Raw genomic sequence first — 26,732 nt, 5'->3', positions numbered from 1 at the left:
GATAGCTGCCCACAGTGCACCGCTTCCAATGTCGACGCTTTCCCCGTTAGTGTGGACTCACAAAGTCGAATTACTGTCCTTAGTGTGGACACACACGTTCGACTTTGCAATATCGATTCCACATATTCGATTTAAGTAAAATCGAACTACTCTCGTAGTGTAGACATACCCTTAGTCAACAAGATAATTTCTTTATTATCTCTGCCCTTGTTCAAGATTACTTGGAACATCTTCCCTACTGTTCATGATCAAATAACAACCTTGTGGCAACTACATCAATTTGTCACATAGACAAGTAATAATGGGGAGGTATTTAATGTATTTTTAGCTTCTTTTAATGTGATCCAGCAGGAGGAGAGTGAAAAGAACTGTCACTGTAAAACCAGACAGCTGACTCTGAAAGCATTCCAAGGACTTTATTTGTCTACAGAATTTGGGAACTGCTAGATGACAACCATGTTAATTTATTTTTAATCTAGTCTCCTGCAGACTAGAATTCATGCCCCAAAATGTATTTCAGTTTACCCCCGTGTTCTTCTTTCTTGGTTTAATCCGGGCATTTCCTCAGAAAACATCCATTCTCTCCTTTTCATTTGCCCAAGAACAGTATAAATGTTTTTTTAGCAGGTTTTAGCTTTGCTGGGGAAACATCAGGAAAACTAAATAGGTTGCTGAACACAAATAATATTCTGTTATTGTTTTTAAATGAAATGTTAAACACTAAACATAAAATATAAATGGAACCCTGCAGGAATAGATTCCTTTGGCTCTATTATTTACAAAAATAGAAAAACAAAGTTAGAAAATAATAACACTACAACTTAAAGATACCAACTGAAAAAAATAAAAACCTTGAAACAAACATACATTACTGTAGCCACTTATACTAATTAATCTGGCCTGGGATTTGCAGCATTATCTGGGAGCAGTTTTATCAACAGCTTCGAGGCAGTAGACTTCCCCACCTCTAACTAAACCTTAAATCCAAGCTTGCTATTTGCTTATGCTCAACCAACCACTGGTTTCCTTCCCTTCTATCCCCCCAGAGGACTGGTAAAATCCCTGACGTAGGTGAAGTTGTCTTACTTATCCATTATCTACCTCATAGGGGTGTGGCTAAGCATTTTGAGAACCAGATGAAATTATTGTATTTGTGCAACCCCCATCACTAGTAGCTCAGCACCTCACAAACTTTAATATATTTATCCTCACAACCCCCAAGTAAGGTAGGGAAATAATGGTATCCCCATTTTACAAATTGGGAACTGAGGAATAGAGAAGCTAAATGATTTGCCAGGGTCACACAGGGAATCCATGGTATAGCAGGAAATTGAACCCAGGTCTCCCAGTTCTTCGGCTAGTGCCCTAATCACTGGATCATCATGGCAGGGAATGTCAGAGGGGAGAGGTGGAAACTGGTTGGACTCCTACATATGTAATGAGTTTCATCTGGTTCTCAAAATGCTTAGCCACACCCCTATGAGGTAGATAATGGATAAGTAAGACAACTTCATCTACCACTGAAGTGTGGCCACTTCTGAGGAAGAAAGTGGCATCTAACAGTTCATCGTCTATAAGGCTCATCTGATGCAGAATCTTGAGTGTAAAGAAAGTACCGAAGTTATAAATTGAGGGAGAAAGTGAGACTTCTAAAGGATGTGAAGGACCCCAAGCCCATTAGAAATAAAATCATCATTTAGAATGATCTGTTGACGCGAAGAGCAGAATTGTACATCTGTCTGCCTTTGCTGAGTACCAGATTTCTGATTACTTCTGTCAGACTTACTGTGTGGCCTGCACTAAGCATAAATCTTGGAAAGGATGTTTCTGATTTTTTAAATTTATTGACATTTACCAACATTTACTGATAAAAATCTAATCCTTCCAAGTGATAATACATTAGTTACATGATAAATTAAAAGCAGCTATTCTGATTAATATTCCCTGTGTTAAAGCCCAGTTTTTAAATTCTGTAATGATGCACTTGTCCGCAGCACTTAATGAAACTAACTTATTCAATCAAAAATAATGACCACTAATTAGAGTTAGTCTAAGTAATTTCTAAATGGTAATGACTGTGAATTTATATTTTTAATTATTTTTCAAGTGATTTTAAAATGTGATTTCAAAGCCAAGCAACATTTTTTTCCCCAGACTTGTGAATATAGAAAAAGACAAAAATGGTCATCTCTACAGCAAGAAGAGTGATTTCAGGGTGGAATACAGCACACTGGAAGAACTGGAACATAAAATGACTAACAACAGGAAAGCTGACAGTAGGATATTTGTTCCTTTCCTTGTCCACACTCACTCACTTAACTGGTGTATAAGCTCATAGAACAAAGCAAATTCTGATACTCGCCCATGAAAGTATTTTTGCTACTGTATATGTACTGTTTATAAGAGAGAGTGCACTATAAAAAGAACAGTATTGTGGAAGAATTAAAAACATAACAAGAACCTAAACATAACAAGATTTAATGTAGCTTAGTTATTGTACAATAAACTTATGACAGCACCACAAAATAATCAAGGATTCTCAGTGTCTCCCACACTGATCACTTAAAAAAAGTAGATCTTCGAATATTTCAGTGTCTGGATTTGCAGAAGCATTGGAAGTGGGTCCTAGAGAATCCAGGCATTGAAATGTCCAGTTATGTATTCCAGGGCTGGTAAGGATAGATGACAGCATGAGAAGGTATGTTGGTTGCAGGGAGGACTGCAGAAGTTGGTTCACACTTTGAATGTGCCTGAAATAGAGGATAGTACACTCAATATTCAGAAAAGACCTGATGTGTCGTTCAGGGAAGGTGACACCATCATTGGAGATAGGCATTTTCAAAAAGTCCCCAAACACAATATCTTTAAATTATTTTTTGCACTCCCAAAGATATGCTAGGTACCTCACAAAATAAGTAGACACATTACATATTCTGAAGAGCATACAAAGTAACATGACCTAACATGTTAGCGTCCTACTAAACACACAAAGCAGGGAAAGGAAGGGCAAAGATAGCAATAAGATCATATTACTCAGTAAAGTTAGTACACATTTTGATGGTGCTGTTTTGTTTGTTAAGGATAGCTATTCTCTCCTCCACATTTTATAGGCCTTATGACAGAGGTGAGTAGGAGGGATTTGAATGGGGCAAGGGAAGTGGCTAGAGTCAGAATTGGTGTTCCCAGCACAAGGGGCAGCATGAAAGCATGGATGGAGCTGCTTCTATGAGATGATGATGAAGAGGGTATCAATACTGGCATTTTTGCTGGCATCATTGTTGGAATGGGAAGGTGTGTCAGAGAAGACGGGAAAGGTGACCAGACCAGAGATGTCGGGGCTGAATGACTTAGAGGTTTGAGGGTAAAGGCAAGAAATTTCAATTTGATGTACAATTAAACTTTTAACATGACTGACTAACTTATTTTTCTTCCACAGAAGCTAAAATCCAGCAACAACTAGCAAAAATACACAATAATGTTAAGAGACTTCAACGACAATTGAAAGATGTGAAGCCTACACCGGAATGTAAGTCTTGTTGATGGAGTTTGAAATACTTGCCTTTTATAGACAAAAGTTTAATTTTCTTGGATAATTGTCTTGCAGGGAAGGTCTCTGCTTGTGCCATCAGTGCAGGCTCTGGATGTCCTTTCTCCAGTCTGCCTATCCTTCTGTGAATCTAAGAAAGGAGGGGAGTGTCAGGAAAGGCTGGAGGCTCCCTGAGATCATCTTTAGAGTGGAACCCCTTATTTTCTGTTGGCACTGGCCTGGGACCCTGGAGCCTATTGGGGGTGTGGTACCTTCTGTGCTGAAGTCCATGTCCTTCTGCTTGAATTGTACTGTAATGCTAAGTGCAATGAATATATTTTTGGGATTTAGATACAGTCGTATGCCTCTCTTCCATCAGATGGCTGAGGACGTTGAGCAAGGGCCATAGGGAATTACATTTTCAGGCCATATGAACCAATATAAACTGGAATATTCTGTTGATAATGAATAAAGCACACTTCGGGGATTAGATGAGTTGAAACACTTGGGGCACTGGTAATCAGAGAGACATGCATTTGTAGCTTACTAGTTCAAAAGTAGCCCAGGTTAGAGACCGAGATCTGTCACCAGCTCAAGGTTATGTAGTGCTTACATTCATTATGTTGTTGATCTGACTCAATTTCTATCTGCAAATGTCTGCATCTACCTTGGCCTCTCTGCTAAACTGTCGCCAAGGATTGAAAAAACAAGAAGCTGAATGAAGGCCTTGTCTGATGAGAAATTGTACCAATTTAACTGACTGGGTTTTAAAAACAAAGCTAGTTAAATCGGTGAACTCCCTTGTGTCCACAGGGGATTGCACCATATTTAACTAACCACTTTTTAATTGTTTTACTATAGTTAAGAATATAAGAACAGCCATATTGGGTCAGACCAATGGTCTATCTAGTCCAGTATTCTGTCTTCTGACAGTGGCCAATGCCAGGTGCTTCACAGGGAATGAACAGAACCGGTAATCATCAAGTGATCTGTCCTCTGTTGCCCATTCCCAGCTTCTGGCAAACAAAGGCTAGAGACACTTCAGAGCATGGTTTTGTATCTCTGCCCATCCTGGCTAATAGCCATTGATGGATCTATCCTCCATGAACTTATAGTCTGGGCCTTCACAACATCTTCTAGCAAAGAGTTCCACAGGTTGACTGTGCGTTGTGTGAAAAAATACTATCATATAACTTTCTTATTAGACAAAGCCTAAGAGACTCACCCCTAGAGATTCTCTCTCCAAATCAAGACTGAGGGATATTGGCAGGGTGACATGAGATAACTGGTTCTTATGTTGGGAATCATTTAAAGATAATCCAGAATGGGCCCCTCTTACTCTGAAATAAGTGTATCCACACAAGGATTTCCACTGGGTTAACTAAATCAGTTACTCCTGATGGAATTATGCGCCAAAAATTAAAAATTATGCGCACAATATTTTAAAATTCTGCAAATTTTATTTGTCAATAAATAAATGTGGCTCCAGCATGGCAGTGGGGAGCACAGGCCATTGGCTGCATTGAGGTGGAAGATCACCCTGAAGCCCCCACCTTCCCCAGTACAGGGACTCGACAGTGAGGCTGCACCTGACCCTGACACAGTGCAAGGGCTGGGTCTGCCCCAGAAACACCCCAGGGCCCTGCCCCTCTGTGCCAGGCACATCAGGTGTGGGTGAGCAGGCTCAGCCCAGCAGGATCCAAGTGTGAAGGGGCTTAGTGTGGGGGGATCCAGGTTTGGGGTGAGAGGTTTCTGTGGGGCAATCTGGGTGTGGGCAGCTCAGTGGGAGATCTGGATGCACAGGGGCTCATTGTGGGGGTTATGGGTGCAGGGGCAATGGGACTCTGCAGGGGATCAAGGTAATGGTGGTTGGGCTCAGCGGGGGGGATCTGGGTGTGGGGAGATGGGGCTTGGTGGGGAGGTCTGGGTCTGGCGATTTTGGGGGGGGTCCGGGTGCTGGGGGAGTGGGGCTTGATGGGCTGTGGGTCCAGGTGCAGCTGGTTGGGGCTCAGTGGGGTGGGGCTCTGCGTGTGTGGGGCTTGTCAGAAGGGTCCAGGTGTAGGGGGGTATGGTATGTCAGGGTGAGGGTTCGATGGGCTTGCTTAATGGGGGAGCCCCAGTTGCTGCCAAGGGGACGCCGCATGCCAGGATCCTGCTTCCCCCCGTGATTCCCCTATCCCCTTTTCTTCTCCATCCCCTTCCCCTCACTCCCACATTCCCCTCCCCCTGCCCTATTTCACCTCCTTTCCTTCCCCACTGCCTCCTCCACTCAGCCCCCTTCCCTCATTTCCCCCACCCCCACTTACCCAGCCCCACTGTGGGAACTCACTATTCCACAGAAAATAGGAAGGCTCCCAGAACACAGAAGGGGAGCACAACTGGCACTAGGACCCAAGAGGCTGTGTTCAGCTGCAGAGTCAGTGGAGCCTGAGACCAGACCGGAGCTGGGCAGCTCTGCTTTTGCAGAAATGAGGAGGGCAGTGGCATGTAACCCCATGTGCCCCCCCATACCTCGCCTCTGTTTGGGGGGAAATCCCACCCCCACCCCCAAAAGCTGCACACATGGGAAGCATGCCGGCAGACTGTATACCTGCTAGGAGTCCCACTGACTTCACCTGATACTGACATATCTCCACTCTTCAAGACTCCATGAGATTGTAAGGGCCCATCCTTGCACATCCTGTTGCAGGACTGAAAACAAAGGCTCTCAGTCACATTCTTTTCACCAGCATTAAGTTTCCTGGTAGAGAAGGATGAAGAGGAATAAAAGCATTTCTACTCAGAATAGAATACTCTAACAATACAAATAAAGAATTCCCTTGTATCATCAGTTATTTATTAATTCATTATTGTAGCATATTTTATTTCAGGAAATCCAATTTTACCTATATCCATATTTGTCAACTAATTTAGTAAAAGCTTATTTTGCCTATTGGGGATGTGTATGAAGTAGAGGCTGTATGGGATGTATATGTTTTAAATAGAAACTGCCTGCTTTGCTATATATCTTTATTCTTCATGTTAGTTTATTAAGAAATGTCACATTTTCTTGTGTCTAGCACAGGGGTTGGCAACCTGCGGCTCCAGAGCCAGATGCAGCTCTTTGGCTGCCCCATTGCGGGCAGCTGTTTCTTGAGGGAGTGCAAGGTACAGTCTCTGTCCATTAGGCGCTTATCACAGGTGGCTCACAGCCCGGCGGCACAGCAGGGCTCTGGCCCCACACCGCTGCCAGAAGTGGCTGGCTGCTGGCATGTCTCTGCATGCCCCTTGGGGGGGAGGGGGACAGCGGGTCTCCATGCGATGCCCGCAAGCTGTTCTTCTTTGAAAGGTTGCCGACCCCTGGTCTAGCATATAAAAGCTATATTCAGCTATAGGGAAAGTTATATTTACTCCTCTTTCTGGTTTTTGTAGTCATTGAAAAGCTCAGGGAAATGATGGAAGAAGCTGAAAATGCAATAAATGGTTTTAAAGAAGAACAGCGACTAATGTATGTTTCTACATGCTTTTATAGTCTCGAGAGAACTGAAATCAGTCACACAAAATCAAAATAAAATATAACATAAATGTATGGTATAAATCACTCTTCTCGTCCTTTTTTCGATCCTGTTTCTTTTTCTGTAATGAATAATTTATGTAAACATATATTCAAAGCAAACTTTTACGACTAGATTACCTATAGTAGTATCATTCAATAACCATATGGTTATGGTGAAAGCATTGCAATAGTGGGGTCTGGATTAGATTAAACTGATTTTTAAAGGCACATTTTTTTTCTTTTCTCTCTCCCTGTCCTCCCAATGATAGCAATATAGGAAAGGAGTATGGTTGTTTGGGTGCCCTACCTGTGCATTTCCATCTAGTTCTCTTTTAAGAGTAACCTTAACTCTGACTTTCCTGGGTTTATAATGCTTAGTTTGGGGATAATTACAAAATTTCTGTACAGTAGAACATCAGAGTTATGAACACCAGAGTTACAAACTGACCAGTCAACCATACACCTCATTTGGAACCGGAAGTACACAATCAGGTAACAGCAGAGACACTCCCTTCCCCCTCCCCAAAAAAGCAAATACAGTACAGTACTGTGTTAAATGTAAACTACTAAAAAAAGGGGAAAGTAGCATTTTTCTTCTGCATACTAAAGTTTCAAAGCTGTATTAAATCAATGTTCAGTTGTAAACTTTTGAAAGAACAACCATAATGTTTTGTTCACTGTTACGAACAACCTCCATTCCCAAGGTGTTTGTAACTCAGAGGTTCTACTGTAATTTATTTTACCCTAAATTAGTGATACTTAATCTGAACTTTAGCCCCACTTTAACACAGTTTTTGTCTGGGAATTGAATAATCACAAAGTCTGTTTCAGGTGAACTCACGGGTATTGTCTGATCTTTTATTTAAAAGTCAATGTGTGTTTATGTTGTTTTTTTTACTTAGATATGAAGAGCTTATGAAGGAGGAGAAGACTGCTACTAATGAGCTCAGTGCCTTACAGAAAAAAATTGACACATGGGCACTGGGTAGTTCAGCCATAGAAAGAGTTTTCAGGTTACCATCAGGCAAGGTTCCAGTAGACAAAACACTGCAAAATCATCTACCTGAAGAAGTAGTAGAATTTGAAAGGTTCCTTCAGCAAACAGGAGGACGACAAGGAGGCTGGGATGATTATGATCATCAACACTTTTTGAAAGTATGGACAAAACATAAAGGAAAGCCATCCTATATAGAAGAAGCCCTTGAGTATCTCTCTGGAAGAACAAAAGAGGATATTCAACAGCATGAGACATGGTATCAAGAATTTCTGATTTTAGAGGAAAGAAAAAAAGAGGTAAGAGAGTTTTAAGATTCAAAGTATGTTTGTATTTTAAACAAGTGTATTTCTTAAAAGCCACACACACTTTTCACCCTCTTCCATCCACCTCAAGCTGTGATGGCAGACATAGCTTTTTTCCTACAGAAAACAAGTTCTCTTTAAAATTTTCACTTTACTGGTGTTCTAAGGAATGATCAGCAGATGATGCTCTAAGCACACGTTGGAGTGCCGTGTGCAGTAGCTGAGCATATTACAATTATTATTAATCATGTTTGTTGTAGTCGTACCTAAGAACCAACCAAGAATGGGGCCCCATTATGCTAGACCACTGTACAGAGTAGTAGACAGTCTCAGCCCCAAAGAGCTTTCAGTCTAAATAGACAAGACAGATATGTGGGGGGGAGGACGGGTAGAGAAGGACTAGAACAGTTGCAACACACCTTGGCTCCAATGGTTCTGAAAATAGAAATTTGGAGGAGGGTCCTGGACCTGGGTCACCTTCGTGGTAATAGGTTAGCTGGCATAAACATTGATATTTTTTAAGCAAAAAGTTTGGTTTTACTGTTCATATATATGTGTGTGATATAAAAAGAATTGAAAAATGTTTGCACAGTGAAAGCATCTGATTCGTTAATTAATGAGCCTAATAATCATTCTGCAGCAATGTGGATGCCATAAAACTTTATATATTCAAATTATTGTAGATATTAAACTTCATACACTGTGAGATAGGTAAATAAATAGTTGTTTCCATTTTACATGTGGGGAAACTAAGAGATAGTAAGCTACTTGCCAAGGTGAAAAAGCATCTATGTCTGGAGTTCCTACCTCCTAGTCTTGTTCTTAGATCACACCTTTCTGTCCACTGAGTCTCTCCTTTGGAAATAATTATCTTGGAAGAGTAAGATTTTATAAGAATAAGATTTTTTTCTTACTGTTCTCCTGCAGTCTATTGAAAAGTGGAAAATGAAGAAGCAACAAGAAAAACAAGAAATCTTAAAGCAAAAGCAGAAGTCAGAGAAAATGCTCAAAACCGAAAATCTTCAACAAGAAGCAGCTCAGAAGCAAAAAGCAGAGAAGGAAAGGAAAAAGCAACAAGCAGCTGTCGAAGCCTGGAAAAGACATAAAGAAATAGAATTTGCAATGAAACAAGCATCTCGACTGAAACAGGAAGAAGAGAGGGAGAAAAAGCAGCAGAAGGAACGCCAGCGCCAGTTCCAACTGAAGCTACTGCTAGAAAAGTACACTCGGCAGAAGGAGGAACAGGAGGCGCTCCAAAGACTTGAAAAGGAGAAGAGGGAGGAGGCTGAAAGGGAAGAGAGGAAGAGAATTGCTGCAGAAGAAATTTCTAAGTTTCAAGAGCGAGTGAGTAGTCACATCCCTCACTCGTGTTTCAAATCTTCTGGATGTGTGGTACAAAGTAGACATAGTATTAGAATGTGGAAGACTAGGGAGTTAATTATCAAGAACAATTATTTCAACTTTAAGAGCTATTTTTGATTCACAAACTACATCTGTATGAAGATAGCTCTGTCTGTGTCTTGGGAACAGCTCATCATTTTGTCTAAAATAATGTTCTGTTGCTTTTCCTCAGTGTTCCAATTCAGCAAGATACTTGAGCACATGTTAAAGTACAAGAGTACTCCTGTTGACTTCAGTGGGACTAGTTAACTGTTTAAAGTTAGGTATATGCTTGAGTATATTCCCGAATCGGGGCCTAGGTGGGGGACCAGTCCATTGCCAATATTTGTTTTAATTACCATTTGTTTACAAAAAATGGAAATTAAATCTTGCAAATATATAGCAGTACAATATCAAGGGTTTGTTTCCAAAAGGTAAATTTTAGAAACTGGCCCGTGTAATTTAATTGTGTGCTTTGGTTTTTTTCCCTGTACTCTACCTGTGGCACACAAAGTTCCGAGTCCTGAGGACTGAAATGCTTTAGTCTTAACTACAATAATTGGGTTCCCTAGAATGGTATCTGGGTGAAATGTAATAGCCTACGTTATACAGGTCTGATTGGATTTATCAAATGGTAACTTCTGTGCTTAAACAATATGAAATCTAGGACACATTTGGTTTCTAAAGCATTCAAAATAAATTCTGATTATATGAAAAGCCTATTGGTACTTTATTCTTTTTGATTCCCAAAAGTGCTCAATATTTCATCCATGGTATATTTTCCAGGATCTTCATAAACTTGAAGTAAAGATTCTAGAAAAGCAGGCAAAAGAGGAGGAAAAAATAGAAAAAGAAAAAAGACTGGCAAAGTTAAGAGAGAAGGTAACATATTTACAGAATTGATTGATTTTTCTCGTTATAATCTGATGAAACATATCTTCATGCTTGTAATTTATTTTTAACAGCTTTATTCTTTCTGCTGCCTTCTTCTAAGAGGCAATTATTTTTCCTATCCAAATGACCTCTTACAGCTGAAGATTACTTTTTGTCATGGCAAAATAACGAACAACCCACCTCAGAATGGGAAAGGTCTTGGCTTTTTACAGTGGAAAAAGGGCATAATTTTTGTTTAAAAGAACAACACACTTATTTTCCTTTTGAAATGTGTTTAAATAGCTATCCTTAGTGGTTTAAAAGCAGATAAAGATATCAAAACACACATGAACAAAGGCCAAACATTTTTAAATTATGGATGCCTAAAGTTAAGCACCTGAATCATTATTTAGGCACTTAAAATAAGTTGCCTGTTTTTCACAAATGTTGAGCATCCAGTAGCTGCTGCTCGTTCTGTGAATTTATAGTGGACGTCAGTCTTGGGTTCCAGTCCTGCACCTTTTTCCTGCACAAATTTTACTAAGAATTAAAAGAGGGGGAAAATATGTTTGACAGACTGTCCCTGCTCTTGTCCATAAGCACATGGAGCAAAAGCGTCAATCCTGCAATAAGCTCAATGTGGTCAAAGACTCTTGTCACAAATGAGATTTATTGCATTTCTTGGAAGGACTATCATACAGGTACACTCTTACTTTCCTTATGCTATTCATCTAGCCAATGTAATTATTTCTTGTGACAAATGGAAAGGCACTGTTTTTTCCTATTGTTAGCCAGTAATCGGGGTCTTACAAATTTTGTTGTGTTAGGAGAAATTGATAATGGGGTCCAGGTATTTCTTTGATGCAATCCTGTTTATTTACAAAGAATGTACACAAAGTCCAGTTTCCCTGAATGCACTAGGAATCAAACAGCAGGAGACAGTTTCTTTGGTCACAGTTCCAAGCCTTTTTCCAGCCAGCATTTTACCCAAAAGCTCTCTCAGCGTTTTTCTCATGGTCACTCTATAAGTCCTCCTCTGACTCAGTATGGGGCTGCCTCGCTGCTCTCCTGTTTCTTGCCGCATTACTCTCACACAGACATACAGCTGCAATCTAATCAATCCCCTGTCCCTGCATTGTTTATCAGAAACACCCCCTCCCCAAGCAAAGGGACAAGGTGGGTGAGATACCAGTAAAAAAAAAAAGTTTTGTTATCCGGCACTTTATCAACCAGAAAGCTCTATTAACTGGCATTTCTGATATCTCCCAATATAAATCTTCAATCTAGTAACCGGGACTAGTATACTGCCCAGGAGGTTATGCAGTTGCACATTCTGCACTCTACTTTTATGCAAAAGAGGTAGAAGACAAGTAAGCAAGTTATATCAGGGATTTATTCAAAAAAGCAGCTTCCAGGGTGTGTTATAAGGTCATTACAGATTCAGCCCAATCTCCTACACCTTCCCTACATCTACAATGATAATAGGGCCATTATTATCAACATCAGAGGCACTGCAAGGTCCTGAAGTGCCTTCTTAATCATCAAAGAAAGATTAAATTATATTCTGTATGGTTTTAGTGTTAAGTGTATTTTTAGTGATCTCGGTGTATGCCATGTGCTGGCCATAGTGATATGTAGTGTCATATGATAACCTACTGTATAGAAAACTTAACCTGTATACACCTAAGTGCTTCAAGAAACCAATCACTCTGCAGTGCAGTACTACTACTGGATTGGTGAGTACCTGTATACTATTTTATACCTTATTCATTTTATTGTGTTCTAATTCTTTGAAAATTGGTATTCCATTGGTAATTATAACTTTCAGTTAACTGGAATTTTTGACTAACCGGCACCCCTCCATTCCCCCAATACGCCGGATAACAAAGCTTTTACTGTAGTATCTTTTATTGGACAAACTTCTAAAGTTTGTCCAATAAAAGATACTATCTCACACACCTTGTCTCTCTAATATCCTGGGACAGACAGGACTACAACTACACTGCATGCACTAAGCAAAGGGGCATTTAATTGTTCCCTCATTTAGCCTGAATGGGAGGCAGCTGTCACACCCAACAGCTTCAAGAGTTGGTGTGACTGCCCAACCTCCCTTCCCCGCTCCCCCTGCATAACAATATATTATTGACAGGTTGAAGTTCACGTAACCAGGGACCCATCTAGACTGTACAAACCTACCAAGGGTTGGGAGGAACACACAAAAGAAATTGGACCAACAGATGTGCAGCCACTTCTACATATTCCACATAGGTAAGAAAAAGACTTAGATTTATATATTTTTAAAATACACTCAATGACCAGCTATTCATCCTTATTTTTTCCCATAGGGCTATCCCAACCTGGAGACAAGGGTTATAGCTGAACATCTGCATATATGAGAAGATGAATTACATACAAATAAAGTGACCAACTGGGTCCTTAGAAATTTTCATAAAACTTTTTTATGTAATGAAGAATATTGTGTATTATTACATGGGTTTCAAGTTCTGACCATTTAATTTTTTGTCATGTTAGCAGTGTATTCATTATGGTATGTATTTGATAACTGGCATATCATCCACAATTCCATAAATTTGAAAATGAAATAACAGAATATAAAAAGGTGACTGTAGATGTCATGGAACAACAATCAATTATATCAAAATTGCCACTCTTACATGTTATTCTAGACCATATATAATATAGTCACTTGGGGAAACAATGGAAGAAATAGTATTTTTAACTAACAAAAATGCTGGGTGTCAGTTCCTTCATGTTTTCTCCTACATATGCTGCATCCATAATTAGCAACTTTTAAAAGATTGTGGTTTTTTTTATATTTGAAGAAATAAAATGTCTCACAATTTAGATGAAGTGATAATAGAATGACTAATCTATGCTGCAAACTTAATATGACTTGGATAAGGAATACTATGCTATTTTGCAAAATAAATATTTATTTTGTTTAGTTCTTGTTTTAGTAATGCTATTTTCGTTATGTGTAGTGCCTTTCATATGGTAGGTGTTATCTCCATTTTATAGAAGGGGAAGTTGAAGAGCAGGGCAAGTGACTTGACCTGAGCCACAATGCTAGTTAATGTTGAAGCTGGGAATAGATCTTTGGTTTCCCATTGAAGTCAGTGGGAATTGTCCATTGCTTAGCACTTCTTTAAAAAAGAATCAGGCTGTTTAGGTGCCTACATATGAACTTAGATTCATAACTGTAGGAGCTCAGTTTTTTAAATCTTGCTCAAATCACTTTCTTACCTCTCTTTCCCTTCTGCTGCACTAGTCCCATCATGATCAATGTTTGGCTTTCCTTCTTCCATGGTAAATCATACCTTACACCTTTATAAGCTTCCTTTTAGTACCCTGGCCCTTTATTTAGTCTTCCTATTAGTCACTAGTCATCTACAATCTGAACCAGACTCTTTATTTGACTGGGAACATAGTAATTTATTTTCTGTATAAGATATGAGTAGCTGATATAGCCTTTTAAATCATAGGCTTTTACAGTGATTCAAATCCTATAAATAAGATAAGGCAATTAATATATATAATATGATATCCCACTTTGCAGTCTAAAAGAACTTCAGCTACTATTTTTCATCAATAAAATTTAAAAATTCCTTTTGTAAGATGGGAAACTTGTAGAAGATGTTTTCCTTGACACTGCCTGCATTCATTCCTTACTCGTACAAAAACTGGAAATCACCTCTGAAAACCTGTTTTTCATTTGATTTATACTGTACCATACCAAAATAGATTTTTTTTAAATGCCTTGTATTCTCCTATTTGAACAGTTTGATGACTCTTTCTCCCTTCCTAAAGACCAATTAGGTAAACAGTTGAATAAAACCAAGTTCACAATAGGAGGTCATTTTTTTAGGACCTGAATATAAAAAGAAAATTACACATGGTATGTACCCTTATATTCTATACCCAGCATCAATGCAGTTATAAGCATTGACTGAATACTCACAACTGGATCAGACCTGGGAGATACCTTCCCATTAAGCATCTCCAGAGGGGTAAGAAAAAGCTCTGACAAAGAACGTCTAGAAAACCTTACTTGCTCAGGATCGATCTTTAGATGTATTAATGTACTTGCACTATGCAAACAAATGATGTCACTGCTATTATTGGACCTTAGCTAAAATTAGCTCAAGCAATTTGGGGCTGTAGTCTGCTTTCTTCAAGCTTTTTCCCCTTATCTCACTTTGCCCTATTTTTCTGTAGCTACTGGACTGTGCATTTCTAACCAATTATTTACTGCACCTGGTGCCCAATTAACATTTTCTCTTTATTGCTATTGCTTAGCCCAAACCCTAAATAAGATAATACTGTTATTTCCAGGATCACTACCAGTTTGACACAAACAACCCTTCGTTCTCATGATCTCATTCTTTTTGGTCGCATGCTTTGGGCCTGACTCACATCAAAATCCACTCTGTTTAAAACCAGAGTTCACCCAGTTCTAACATGGACCTATATTCTTCCTACAGGATGAAACAAGTACCCTCCCTAGAGACTAGAGAGAAGCACATCCTAAATATTTCTGCTGGGCTTCCTGTGTGCCACTTTCAACCCCGAGTTCTCATTTGGTTTATTTCACTGGAGAGGGATAAATGATTATAGGCTTACCACTGATCCTACAGTATCTGTGCTCAGATGTAGCAGATAATATGTCATCAAATCAGATGCATCATCTACTGCAGGGGTTGGCAACCTATGGCATGCTGCTGCCTGCCGGGGTCCCAGTAGGCAGCAGCGTGCCATTAAAAATACTGCCTGGCCTGGCCTGCTCTTCTCCACCCCCTCCCACGGGGGCAGGGAGCAGAAGCTTGGTCCTGCTGGCTCCCCTGCCTCTTCCTGCAGTGTGCTGGGTTCCTGCCCCTCCTCCCTCCCTGCCGATCAGCTGATGGCCCTTGCAAGGGAGGGGGTGGGCGGCGGAGGCAGCGCAGAGAAGAAGCGGGGGAAAGGGGTGTGGAATAGAGGCATATCCCCTCCTGCCCCCTGCCGTGAGCACCCCATGACCCAAGCCCACACCCCCAGCCCTCTGCCCTGACCCTCCCTCACACACCCCGGCCCAGCCCTGCGGCCCCGCACACACCCCGGCCCTGAGCCCTGTACTCCCCTCCCACGCACCCAGGAGTTGCGGCGCGGGCCGGAAGTGTTGCATCCCCGAGTCACGTGATACCGAGACGCTTCTCGTCCCGAAGGAGACGCTAGCCTCGAGATCACGTGAGCGAGCGCCGGATGTGGCTGGTGACGCACATTGTGCGCGCCGGGTGGCTGCCAGGGTGGGGAGGGCGGATAAGATGGCGGCGGCGGAGGAGGATCCGGGCATTGGGGACGAGGAGCGGCTGGATTTCCTGAAGGAGCGGCACGTGCGCTTCTTCCAGCGCTGCCTGCAGATCCTGCCCGAGAGATACTCGTCCCTGGAGACTAGCAGGTACCGGCCCCGCCGGGGAGGCGCTGGGGAGAGGGAGCTGCTGCTGCTCCCGCATAGGCGCCGGGGGGGCGTTGGGGCTGTCCCGGGGCCCGTCACATCGAGGCGCCTCCAGGTCGGATTCCGCTCGTGTCCGGCTTCCAGCCTGGGGGTCCCGCCCGCTCGCGTCTCGGCCACTCTGATGTCCCAGCGCTGGGGTCTGGTCTGTGACACGGTCTCTGGATCTGGCTTCCGCGCGTCCAGCTTTAGGGCAGGTCTCAGCGCAGCCGCTCCCTGCGCGGGTGCCGGACAGGCGGTTCGCAGCTGCTGTTCGGGGACAGCTCGTGCCGGGGCTCTGGGTAGCGTGCGTTGAACTGCTCTTCCTGTCCTGCGGGTGGCTGCACCAGCCTGTGATGGGAAAACGGTCGCTATTGCACGATCGCCAACGCAGCTGCCCTGCTGGTAGTAACCGCGAGGAGGATGGTGTAGGTAGGGCATAGGTGTTCCTACCAAAATATTTTCTGATCGTGCAGGTCTGAATGTCACTGTGGTAAAATACCATTGATCTTTCTAAACGAGCATTCTTACGAGTAAAAAGAACAGGAGTACTTGTGGCACCTTAGAGTCTAACAAATTTATTTGAGCATAAGCTTTTGTGGGCTAAAACCACTTCATTGGATGCATGCAGTGGAAAATACAATAGGAAGATATAGATACACACAGAGAGAATGTGAAAAAATGGGTGTTACCATACCCACTGTAACAAGAGTGATCAGTTACAGTGAGCTATTATCAGCAGGAGGGGGGGGACCTTTTGTAGTGATAGTCAGGATGGCCCCTTTCCAACAGTTGACAAGAAGGTGTGAGCAACAGCGGGGTGGGGGGGAGGGGAATAAGTATGGGGAAATAGTTTTACTTTGTGTAATGACCCATCCACTCCCAGTCTTTATTCAAGCCTAATTTAATGGTGTCCAGTTTGCAAATTAATTCCAATTCAGCAGTTTCTCTTTGGAGTCTTGTTTTATATATATATAGTGTGTGTGTGTGTGTGTGTGTGTATATATATATATATCTATATCTTCCTACTGTATTTTCCACTGCACGCATCCGATGAAGTGGGTTTTAGCCCACGAAAGCTTATGCTCAAATAAATGTGTTAGTCTCTAAGGTGCCACAAGTACTCCTTGTTCTTTTTGCTGATACAAACTAACATGGCTACCACTCTGAAACCATTCTTACAAGTGTTAGAGGAGCGATGTGAGAGCACCTGTGAATACTAGTGTAGTTAGGGCTGCAGTTTTTACCCTCCCAAGACCATCCAGGACAAAAGTAGCCAAGAGAAAGTTGGGGTAAGCAGGTGATCCTTCCAGTCCTCGTGGCTGTCCTCCTCACACTGGAAGGAGCTCCTGCCTGCTGTGTGTACTTAAGGTCAGCAGGCATGCAGGCTAGATTAATTAAGTCACTTGTTTGAAAGCAATGATTTAAAACAGAAAGTAGAAAACCTTGATTTATAATCTTAGCTTTGTTTTCCATGTGTACTTTGAGGCTTTTCCTTGAGAAAATAAATTCTCATTGGTTGATATAGCCATTAATTTTATTATTTTATTATTTACAACTGAATATAGTCATTACACTAGTTTTGATAATTCCTTCTGCTACCCAGGAGAATGCACTATATTTGTACGTCTGTTAAAGTAACTGTAGAGCTCAACATACATTTATTCAGGTACCAAATGCAGAAATTAAATACTATGTTGAAAAATGGTGAATGATGTATTTCTTATTTACTAGATACCTAACTTTTTGATCATGCATTTGGATGGAAATTGGAATTCAGTTTAAAATGCCCAAAACCAAGATTTTTAAATTTTTTTATTAGCTGAGTAAAATTATTAGATTTTTTTTTCTACTTAGTTGTTTAAATCCACATTAGAAGCTATACTCTGAAAAATTCTAGATTACTTTGATGCATGGATTCAAGCATTTGGCTAACTTGATATCAAAAATAAAGAAGACAAAAATTGTTCTGTATGGCTGAAAGTACTGATATTTTGGGGGAAGGTAATTACTATCATTCACTCCATTATAAAGAATGGAAATTATTTAAATGTTTAATGTAGTAGGTGACACTGTGCCATTTATAAGGCTTGGTGTCAGAAGTTAAAGAAAGTGTTTTCTCCCTGACTCTGAATATAAAAAAGCAGCCATTAACTCATACAGGTTGAGGAGAACTTATTGTTTCAGCATATTCGTTTTATTTTATTTAAATTATGTCAACAGATTATAGCAATTTTAGACTGTAACATACATTATTGTAAATTTAAAACAGGTTTATTAAAAAAAAAAAAAGGTTTAAAGTTTACCCACTCTGGCAGCAAAGAAGATCCACAGAATGCTGCTCATAGGGAAAACCCAAAGTAAACAAATGGGGGAGGGGAGACAGGAAAGTAAAATGCCTGTTGGAGTTTGAGAGCAGATAAGAGTTTTTTTGTTTTTAATCTGAGACGCATACAGTGATCTATGGGTATGTGACAAAAGGGTGAAATATTCATGAAGTCCTAAATAGGTCACATCTATCACTTTGGGGCCAATATAGAGTTGTTTATTCCTTACATTATATTTCATAAGAACATACGAAAGACCATACTGGGTCAGACCAATGGTTCATGTAGCCCAGTATTCTGTCTTCCAACAGTGGTCCATGCCAGATGCTTCAGATGAAATGAACAGGATGAGGCAATTACCAAGTGATCCATCCCCCCTTTGTCCAGTCCCAGAATCTGGTAGTCAGATACTTAGGGACACCCAGAACATGGGGTTGCATCCCTGACTGTCTTGTCTAATGGCCTTTGATGGACCTATCCTCCATGAACTTGTCTGATTCTTTTTTTGACCACTTATACTTTTGGTCTTCACAACATTCCCTAGCAGTGAGTTCCGCAGATTGAACCATGCGTTGTGTGAAGTACCTCCTTTTGTTTGTTTTAAAACAGCTATTAATTTTTATTGGGTGATCTTGGGATTTTGTTATGTGAAAGGGGTAAATAACACTTCCTTATTCAATTTCTCCACACCATTCATGATTTTATAGACCTCTATCATATCCCCCCTTAGTCATCTCTTTTCCAAGCTGAATAGTCCCAGTCTTTTTAATCTTTCCTTATATAGAAACTGTTCCATACTGCTAATCTTTTTTGTTGCTTTTCTCTGTACCTTTTCCATTTCTAACATATCTTTTTTGAGATTAGGGACTGGAACTGTACGCAGTATTCAAGGTGTGGGCATATCATGGATTTATATAGTAGCATTATTATACTCACTATCTTAACCATGAGGAAAGGGATAGATATTCCTAACATTGTTAGCTTTTTTTTGACTGCTGCTGCACATTGAGTGGATGTTTTCCGAAAACTATCTATGATGACTCCAGAATCTTTTTTTTTTTTTTGAGTTGTAACAGCTAATTTAGACCCCATCATTTTGTGTGTAAAGTTGGTATTCTATTTTCCAATAAGAATTACTTTGCATTTATCAACATTGAGTTTCACTTGCCATTTGGTTGCCCCATTGCCCAGTTTTGTGAGATCCCTTTGTAGCTCTTCACAGACTGCTTCGTACTTAGCTATCTTGAGTAATTTTGTATAATGTGCAAACTTTGTCACCTCACTCTTTATCCCTTTTTCCAGATCATTTGAGTATGTTGAACAGCACTGGTTCCAGTACAGATTTCTGGGGGACACAGCTGTTTACCTCTCTCCATTCTGAAAACCTACCCTTTGTTTTTCCTGTCTTTTAACCAGTTACTGATCCATGAGAAGACCTTCCCTCTTATCCCGTGATTGCTTAGTTTGCTTAAGAGTCTTTGGTGAGGGATCTTCTCAAAGACTTGTACACTATATGCATTGGATCATCCTTGTCCACATGTTTGTTTGACCCTCTCAGAGAATTCTGGTGGTTTGAGTCGTGATTTCCCTTTACAAAAGCTGTGTTGATTCTTCCCCAACAAATCGTGTTTGTCTATGTATCTGATAATTCTGTTCTTTACTATAGTTTCAACCACTTTGCCTGCTACTGAAGTTAGGTTTACCGGCCTATAATTGCCAGGATTGCCTCGGGAGTCTTTTTTAAAAATTGGTGTTGCATTAGCTATCCTCCAGTCATCTGGAACAGAAGCGGATTTAAATGCTAGGTTACATACCATAGGTAGTACTGCTGCAATTTCATTTTTGAGTTCTTTCAGAACTCGTGGGTGAATACCATCTGGTCCTGGTGACTTATTACTATTTATCAGTTTGATCTAAAACCTCTTCTGTTGTCATCTCAATCTGGGATAGTTCCTCAGATTTGTTCACTAAAAAGATATCAGAGGGGTAGTCGTGTTAGTCTGGATCTGTAAAAAGCAACAAAGAGTCCTGTGGCACCTTAAAGTCTAACATTCACCCACGAAAGCTTATGCTCCAATACATCTGTTAGTCTTTAAGGTGCCACAGGACTCTTTGTTGCTTTACACTAAAAAGAATGGTTCAGGTGTGAGAATCTCCCTCACACATCCTCTGCAGTGAAGATAGATGCAAAGAATTCATTTAGCTTCTCCACAATGGCCTTATCTTCCTTTAATACTCTTTTAGCATCTCAGTCATCCAGTGGCCCCGCTAATTGGCAGGTTTCCTGCTTCTGATGTATTTAAAAAAAGTTGCTGCTAGTTGTCTTTTGTTAGTTGCTCTTCAGATTCTTTTTTGACCTGCCTAGTTATACTTTTACACTTGAATTTCCCAATATTTGCAACTATCTGGAAGACCGATTTAGACATTATCTTTTTTCTCCCTTCTTACCAGGCATTTCATTAATTATATAAATTGTGCAATAGATTAGTGAAGTAGTCTTTGATCTCTGCATTGAAGTATAAGTACAGGACAAAAGTGAAAATGGGTTTGAAGTTCTTAAAGCTAGTGCTCAGTAGATATTTATTGATGTCACCAAAACATTGCACATCTTAAAAATAGCAAGGTTTGAGGTGTATTAGCGGAGTTGTGTTGAAACTTGCATGGAGCCTGCCTGCAATATTTTTTTGATTAAGATTTTGATTTTTGATTTAAATCAGTTGAAGTTATCAGTTTGTAACATATTTTCAGGTATTCTAATAAACCCAAAAAGTTGGTAGCATTTTCAGGTTGAAGTTTTCAATTTAATTAAAAGCAGAGTTATCCTGAACAGAGCATGTAGAGCTTGAGACATCAAACTTCTATTTGCACACACAACCTTATGTTTCTAGTACACTAACATTTAGATTAATATTTTATGAACATAGTAATTTATGAATGTTACCTAATTCTCACAGTAATCTTGTTAGTGTGGACAAAATGTTATCCCCAGGTTAGCAATGGGGGTGATGAATCAAAGGCTGTGACTTGTTCAGAGACATTGAAGGAGTCAATGTGAGAACAAAGATGAGCACTCAGATGCTGGATTCCATATTCCATGCTGAAACCACTAGACCACAATCACTTATATTTATTTTAATCTCTAGTTATTCTGTGCTGCAATAGCAACTTTTCAGTGATAGTTTAGTAATGTAATTCTTACCATCACACCCAGTGCCAAATATGATTGCAGAGTTCTTTTACAAGGAGAAGAGCATAAGATCTTCTGACCCTAGAGTCAAGTCAACTTGAAGTTTGTGATACATCATGGTACTTTTCCTGTGTTGCTTGTTCAACATTTCAAATTGTCATTTTAAAAAGGTTTTTGAATTGTACTTGAAAAATATATTCTCTGTCAGTACCTGAGGACCAGGAGTTCTGAGTCTTTTGGTAATCAGTGTGGACCTTTTTCTCTAATTTCAGATTGAGGCTTGATTTAAAAAAAAATAAAAATGAAAGCACTCAAAATCAGTGTATCTGTTGGACCTGTAGGGATATTAAAGAAGGTACTAACAGTGATTCCCCCAAGTGACAGTGACCCCCTCATAATTTGTCCCCCACACTTTAAAATCCAACAGTTTCACCAAGTACAAAAATCTCTTGGGTCTTCTGTTAAAACTTGTAAGCTACTGTCTGTAGAAACCATTGATTATATCTATCCTGTGAAAGATACTTTACTACTATGTAAATTGTAAAACTTACAAACAAGTTAACTGACTTTTTGTTCTTGAAGTAATTGATACAATGCAGACAAACACTATAAGCCGTTAAGTGACTTTCACTTCATTCAGTGGCTCCTAGGACAGACACCCACCCTCTGTGATTAAAGGGCCGGAAGTCTCAAATGAATTAGCACACACCCTGAAAGTGGTGGAGACAGTAAATTAAAATATGGTTAAGATATGGAATGTATGCTGATGAATGCTTGATATACATGAATGGTTAGGGAGGTGCCAGCCTAGAAAGGGAGTATCCATCGGCCCAAGAATGTGTCAAGTGGATGACCAGAAAACCCCCGGAGGGTAAACTGGGATCCACCCCATCACCTGGAAGGATGAGAAACACAAACTTTGGACAGTGTGGAGCCACCAGGAATGTGCCACTTTGGACAGGAATGTGCCATCTGCTGATTGAGTCAGCAACAGCAGGATGAAACAGCTCCCATAGACTAACATAGGAATTAATTCCTATAAGAATGGACTCTAAAGACTGATGACTTTGAGTCTCTGGTTCTGCTGCCAACCTCCAGGAGCATCAGGTGCACCTGACACAGACTCGGCTCCATCTTCATGACCAAGATACCTGGCCAGTAACTTGGCATGAGCAACTTCTAGGCTGGTAACTATAACACCTATACAGAACGTAAATGAATGATTGTGTGAATGAATCTCTAAATATATATAAAAAGAACAGGAGTACTTGTGGCACCTTAGAGACTAACAAATTTATTAGAGCATAAGCTTTCGTGGGCTACAAATGTGTGTGTAAGGAATAAGTAGTGATAGGAATAAGTAGTCAAAACAACGTTGTTTACTTTTATCTTTTGCTTTATCATTATATTTACAATAAATGTGTCATCTTTGCCTTATCCCTCTTTATAAGATCCTGCTGGTTTTTATTCTATTGGTATAACAGACCCCTTGATTTGTATGAGCCTCCTGACTTCACAAATTTCAGTTTGGAGGCAAATGTGTCAAACATATGTTTGACACTTGACTATAAATTGAAATGTACGCAGTACCTGAAGTGGCAGGTGGAACAACCATCACACTCTTTCTCATAATATTGCCAATTTGATGGTTGTGTCAAAATGGGGATGCTATAAATGAAGTCTATAGATCAGCTTAAGTATTGGCAAAAGTTATTTGTATTAGCTTTAGTATGAATCCTTTGTTTTTCTGTAAATTCCAGCACTTAATCTGTAAATCTATTCTTGACTTCTTCCTGGAAGTTTTAAGGCAACTGTGTACTGCTAGCCTAATGCACCAGCTCCAAATTGTTCAGTTAGACCCCTTTTTGTGCTTATTTAATTGGTGTTTACACATTTCCACTACATTTCAGCTATGCACTCTCTCCTTCCATATGTACAATCTTTAGTGTGTTCAGGTCTAATTTACAGCAAGTTCCTAGTATTTGACTTGGTATGTTCTTTATGTGCTCATGTTCATTTAGCCATGCAGCATAATGTAAAAAAGGATCTTTCAGCATTTGCCTTGTGGACAAGCACACAGATTATCTACTGCAACATTTGTCAAGTCTGGAAAATATTGCGTGCATGCCTGCCAAAACTGGATGATCTTTTAATTTAGTTGAACTTAATTATTTTTGAATTTCCATTTTGTTGACTCTAAATGTTGTTTTTGCTGTGATGCTGTTCACAAAGACTAGTGTGGTGGCACAGATCTAATCATCTGAAGGTACCACTGTAAGAAGCCTTGAAGGATTAATCTTGTGCTGCTCAAATTTTGCAGCTCTCTAATTAAAATGACCATTTGGCTCCATGGAAGAGTTTTTGGTGGACAGCCTGCTGTGTTGTATCTCTATATTTTGATGTGTCTTCGTTAAATTGACACTACCATAGAATCATCATTGTTCCCAAATTAGCTTTCACTTGGTTTACCTTAGACATCTTATGTATTTGCACTAATGTGGATGTATGGTATTCTGTGCTTGATATTTCATGACAAGAACAAAGATGCAGTACTGTCACATGCAGCACTCTTTGAGAAAGGGAACATTGGGATAATGCTCATTTTAGCGGATATTACACGGAAGAAAGCCACAGCTCAAAAATATGAATGTGACACTGCTACACACTGTTAGCAAAACTCCTGTGGCTTTAGAAAGAATATATATGTGTGTTCACAGGGGCTGGCTTTGTACTTTGAGGTAGAAGAGTACCCGTTACATTCTTGTCTCATTTCTACCTCCCTTATTCCCAGGAATCTTTTTGAATAATGGTGGTGTTTGATATGTGTTCCTTCCATTCCTCTTGCCCTAATGTCCATTAGCTGTCCTTAACAATTCTCAGTCCATGTGCTTGTAGCAAGCCTCTAAGGGTGTATCTAAACTGCAGTTAAAAACCCCATGGCTGGCGCATGCCAGCGGGCTCAGGCTAAGGGGCTGTTTAATTGCTGTGTAGACATGTTTGGGCTCAGGCAAGAGCCTGAGCTCTAGGATGCTGGGAAGTGGGAGGGTCCCAGAGCTTGGGCTGCAGCCTGAGACCAAACACCTACACCGCAGTTAAACAGCTCCTTAACCTGAGCCCTGTAAGCCCGAGTCAGTTGGCCCCGGCCAGCTGTGGGTGTCATTGCAGTGGAGACACGTCCTCAGAGGCTTGGCTTACCACTAGCAGGCTAGGATGCTTGATTCACTTTTCTTTCCAATGCGAATACTTAAATATCTGGCACTTCATTAATCATACCAAAGGAAATGTGATTCATGTAATGAAGAGCATCATTCAAGAATATAGAAATAACTAAATGTAAAAACACTGTTGCATGCAGCAGGTAAAATTCCTTATGTATAATCTAGACTTCATGTGTCACACTCCTCTCAAGATCTGAAAGTTGAGGTTTGATTTATTTATTTCCATTTTTGCATTTAATTTTGTTAACCTCCAGTGTGAAATTTATGGTGGGAAGTGAAAGTCGTATCTTTTTCTTTTAGGTTGACAATTGCATTTTTCGCACTCTCTGGTCTGGATATGTTGGATTCCTTAGATGTGGTGAACAAAGATGATATAATAGAATGGATTTATTCCCTGCAGGTCCTCCCCACAGAAGACAGTGAGTGAGTTTTTAGCTTTTTTTTTATTGTTGACATTAACACCTTTATGTTGCGTCTAGATCTTGGGACTAGTGCAGAGTTTTTTTCCCCTGAAAACCCATGTAACTTTTCAGAGGTGCTGAGTACCTGCAACTCCCATTAACTTCAAATAAAAGTTGTGTGCGCTTATCAGTTCGTTTTTTTTTAAAGCCCCTTTCGCCTAATTTTTCAGAAGAATCCAGTAGTTTTTAACTTTTTTCACCTATTTCAGTTGAAGCCATGAAATGACTTTGAAGATATGAACAAGTAAAATTTTAGTAAACTCTACCACTAACAGTGGGGCAGAATGATTAGTTCTGTGTGGCTTGTAAGGTTTCCTAATCAATGAAGTGTGATAGCTTATCACATGCTCTTTTCATACTTGAACCAACTGCAGGTATCTCCTTTTAAAGAGTTTGCAGGCTACTTCTATGAGACAGATGTGTACATCACATGCAGGGGTGGTGCTTATCAATTATTGTACTGATTTAGCAGCTAACATAGTTTATAATTTAATGTAAGCAACTACAGGTCAGTCATGTAAGAAAGCAGTGGAGCAATAATGGGAAATGAAAGATAGCAGCTGTTGAAAATGGGGTACAAAATGGGATAAGCATATTACCTCCCATTTTTTAAAAAAAAAAAAGTCTAGTTCTTGGAGATAGGATGGCTAAGTTACCTGTTTTAATATTTTTAGAATGAACAGTACTGTTGCTGTATCCCAGGGAATAGCAGGCAACCCAATTACATTTCTGACCATGAGGACTGTTAACCTGTTGCTTTACAATGGTTAGCCATTTGTATATATGCAAAGTGGGTATGAAATGAACTGTAGTGTTATTCACCTCGTGCTTACTTTGCACATGTGTAAATAACTACACAGTTTGCAAGATCGTGGAGACCCAAGTGCCAGGGTTATTCCTGGGCTCCATTACTGCCCTCAGTTCATGCCTGTAACACACATTAACCTACTGGTCATTACGGCTATGTAACTGAGGGAGATTTGAACTCTTTGCAGGATCAACTTCCATATATGTATGAAAAGTGAAAATATTTAGAGACTGGATTGCAAGTTCCCAAAGGCACAATTACGGACACATGCCTGTGAGGCAATGTGGTTTAGTGACAAGAAAATGGGAGACAGCAGAGCTAGGTTCCTTTGCAGGCTCTAATACTGGCTCACATTGTAGTCTTGTGCAAGCCATTTAATGTCTCTGATCAGTGTTGCCATCCATAAAAAATGGGGATATCATCTACCTCTTTTGTTAAGCTCTTTGGGATGCCTGGATAGAAAGTGTATGGTTACAAGTATTACTCTGCCACTCTACCTTCTAAATTATTTGATAAATCTTTCCATGGTTTTATTTATCAATTCAGACTATCAGTAATATAAACTGTTTCTTGTGTTTTTAGGAATAGAATACGTACTACAAATAGAATAAAATATTTACCTCTAATGTATTG

General features: G+C 40.1%; 2 protein-coding genes across 4 annotated transcripts in view; both read left to right on the top strand.

Annotated features, from left to right (window-relative positions):
• The first annotated feature begins 1,606 nt into the window (after positions 1 to 1,606).
• Positions 1,607 to 13,300, top strand: CCDC112 (coiled-coil domain containing 112). 2 transcript variants are annotated; one of them, XM_029910934.1, is made up of 8 exons: positions 1,607 to 2,276; positions 3,437 to 3,526; positions 6,938 to 7,013; positions 7,964 to 8,354; positions 9,288 to 9,704; positions 10,527 to 10,622; positions 12,763 to 12,881; positions 12,959 to 13,300. In XM_029910934.1, the coding sequence occupies exons 1-8, from the start codon at positions 2,252 to 2,254 to the stop codon at positions 12,987 to 12,989; spliced, it is 1,245 nt and encodes a 414-aa protein (XP_029766794.1). In that variant the 5' UTR covers positions 1,607 to 2,251; the 3' UTR covers positions 12,990 to 13,300. The 2 variants fall into 2 exon arrangements, with proteins under 2 accessions (XP_029766794.1, XP_029766795.1); XM_029910935.1 differs by lacking the exons at positions 1,607 to 2,276; positions 6,938 to 7,013 and having other exon boundaries at positions 3,447 to 3,526.
• Positions 13,301 to 15,926: 2,626 nt separating this feature from the next.
• Positions 15,927 to 26,732, top strand: part of PGGT1B (protein geranylgeranyltransferase type I subunit beta) — a 52,322-nt gene continuing 41,516 nt past the window's right edge. The window contains exons 1-2 of one of the 2 annotated variants that reach the window (XM_024205118.3): positions 15,927 to 16,065; positions 25,131 to 25,249. In XM_024205118.3, coding sequence (XP_024060886.1) covers positions 15,932 to 16,065; positions 25,131 to 25,249 — 253 coding nt within the window. In that variant the 5' untranslated portion in view covers positions 15,927 to 15,931. Of the gene's footprint in view, positions 16,066 to 16,425; positions 16,531 to 25,130; positions 25,250 to 26,732 lie in introns of those variants that run through there. The other variant, XM_024205119.3, reaches the window with a different exon arrangement.

This window comes from Terrapene carolina, unplaced genomic scaffold (genome assembly GCF_002925995.2).
Source record: "Terrapene carolina triunguis isolate 2854851 unplaced genomic scaffold, T_m_triunguis-2.0 Scaffold69, whole genome shotgun sequence".
NCBI classification, from domain to species: domain Eukaryota; kingdom Metazoa; phylum Chordata; order Testudines; family Emydidae; genus Terrapene; species Terrapene triunguis.
This window is presented reverse-complemented; position numbering and strand designations above follow the sequence as displayed.

Bases quoted from the DNA above. Each gene is read 5' to 3' on its own strand.
- CCDC112 (XM_029910934.1), top strand. From the start codon at position 2,252: ATGACTAACAACAGGAAAGCTGACA. The intron at 9,705-10,526 runs GTGAGTAGTCAC...TATATTTTCCAG, and splicing joins TTTCTAAGTTTCAAGAGCGA to GATCTTCATAAACTTGAAGT. The intron at 10,623-12,762 runs GTAACATATTTA...TATTATTGACAG, and splicing joins TGGCAAAGTTAAGAGAGAAG to GTTGAAGTTCACGTAACCAG.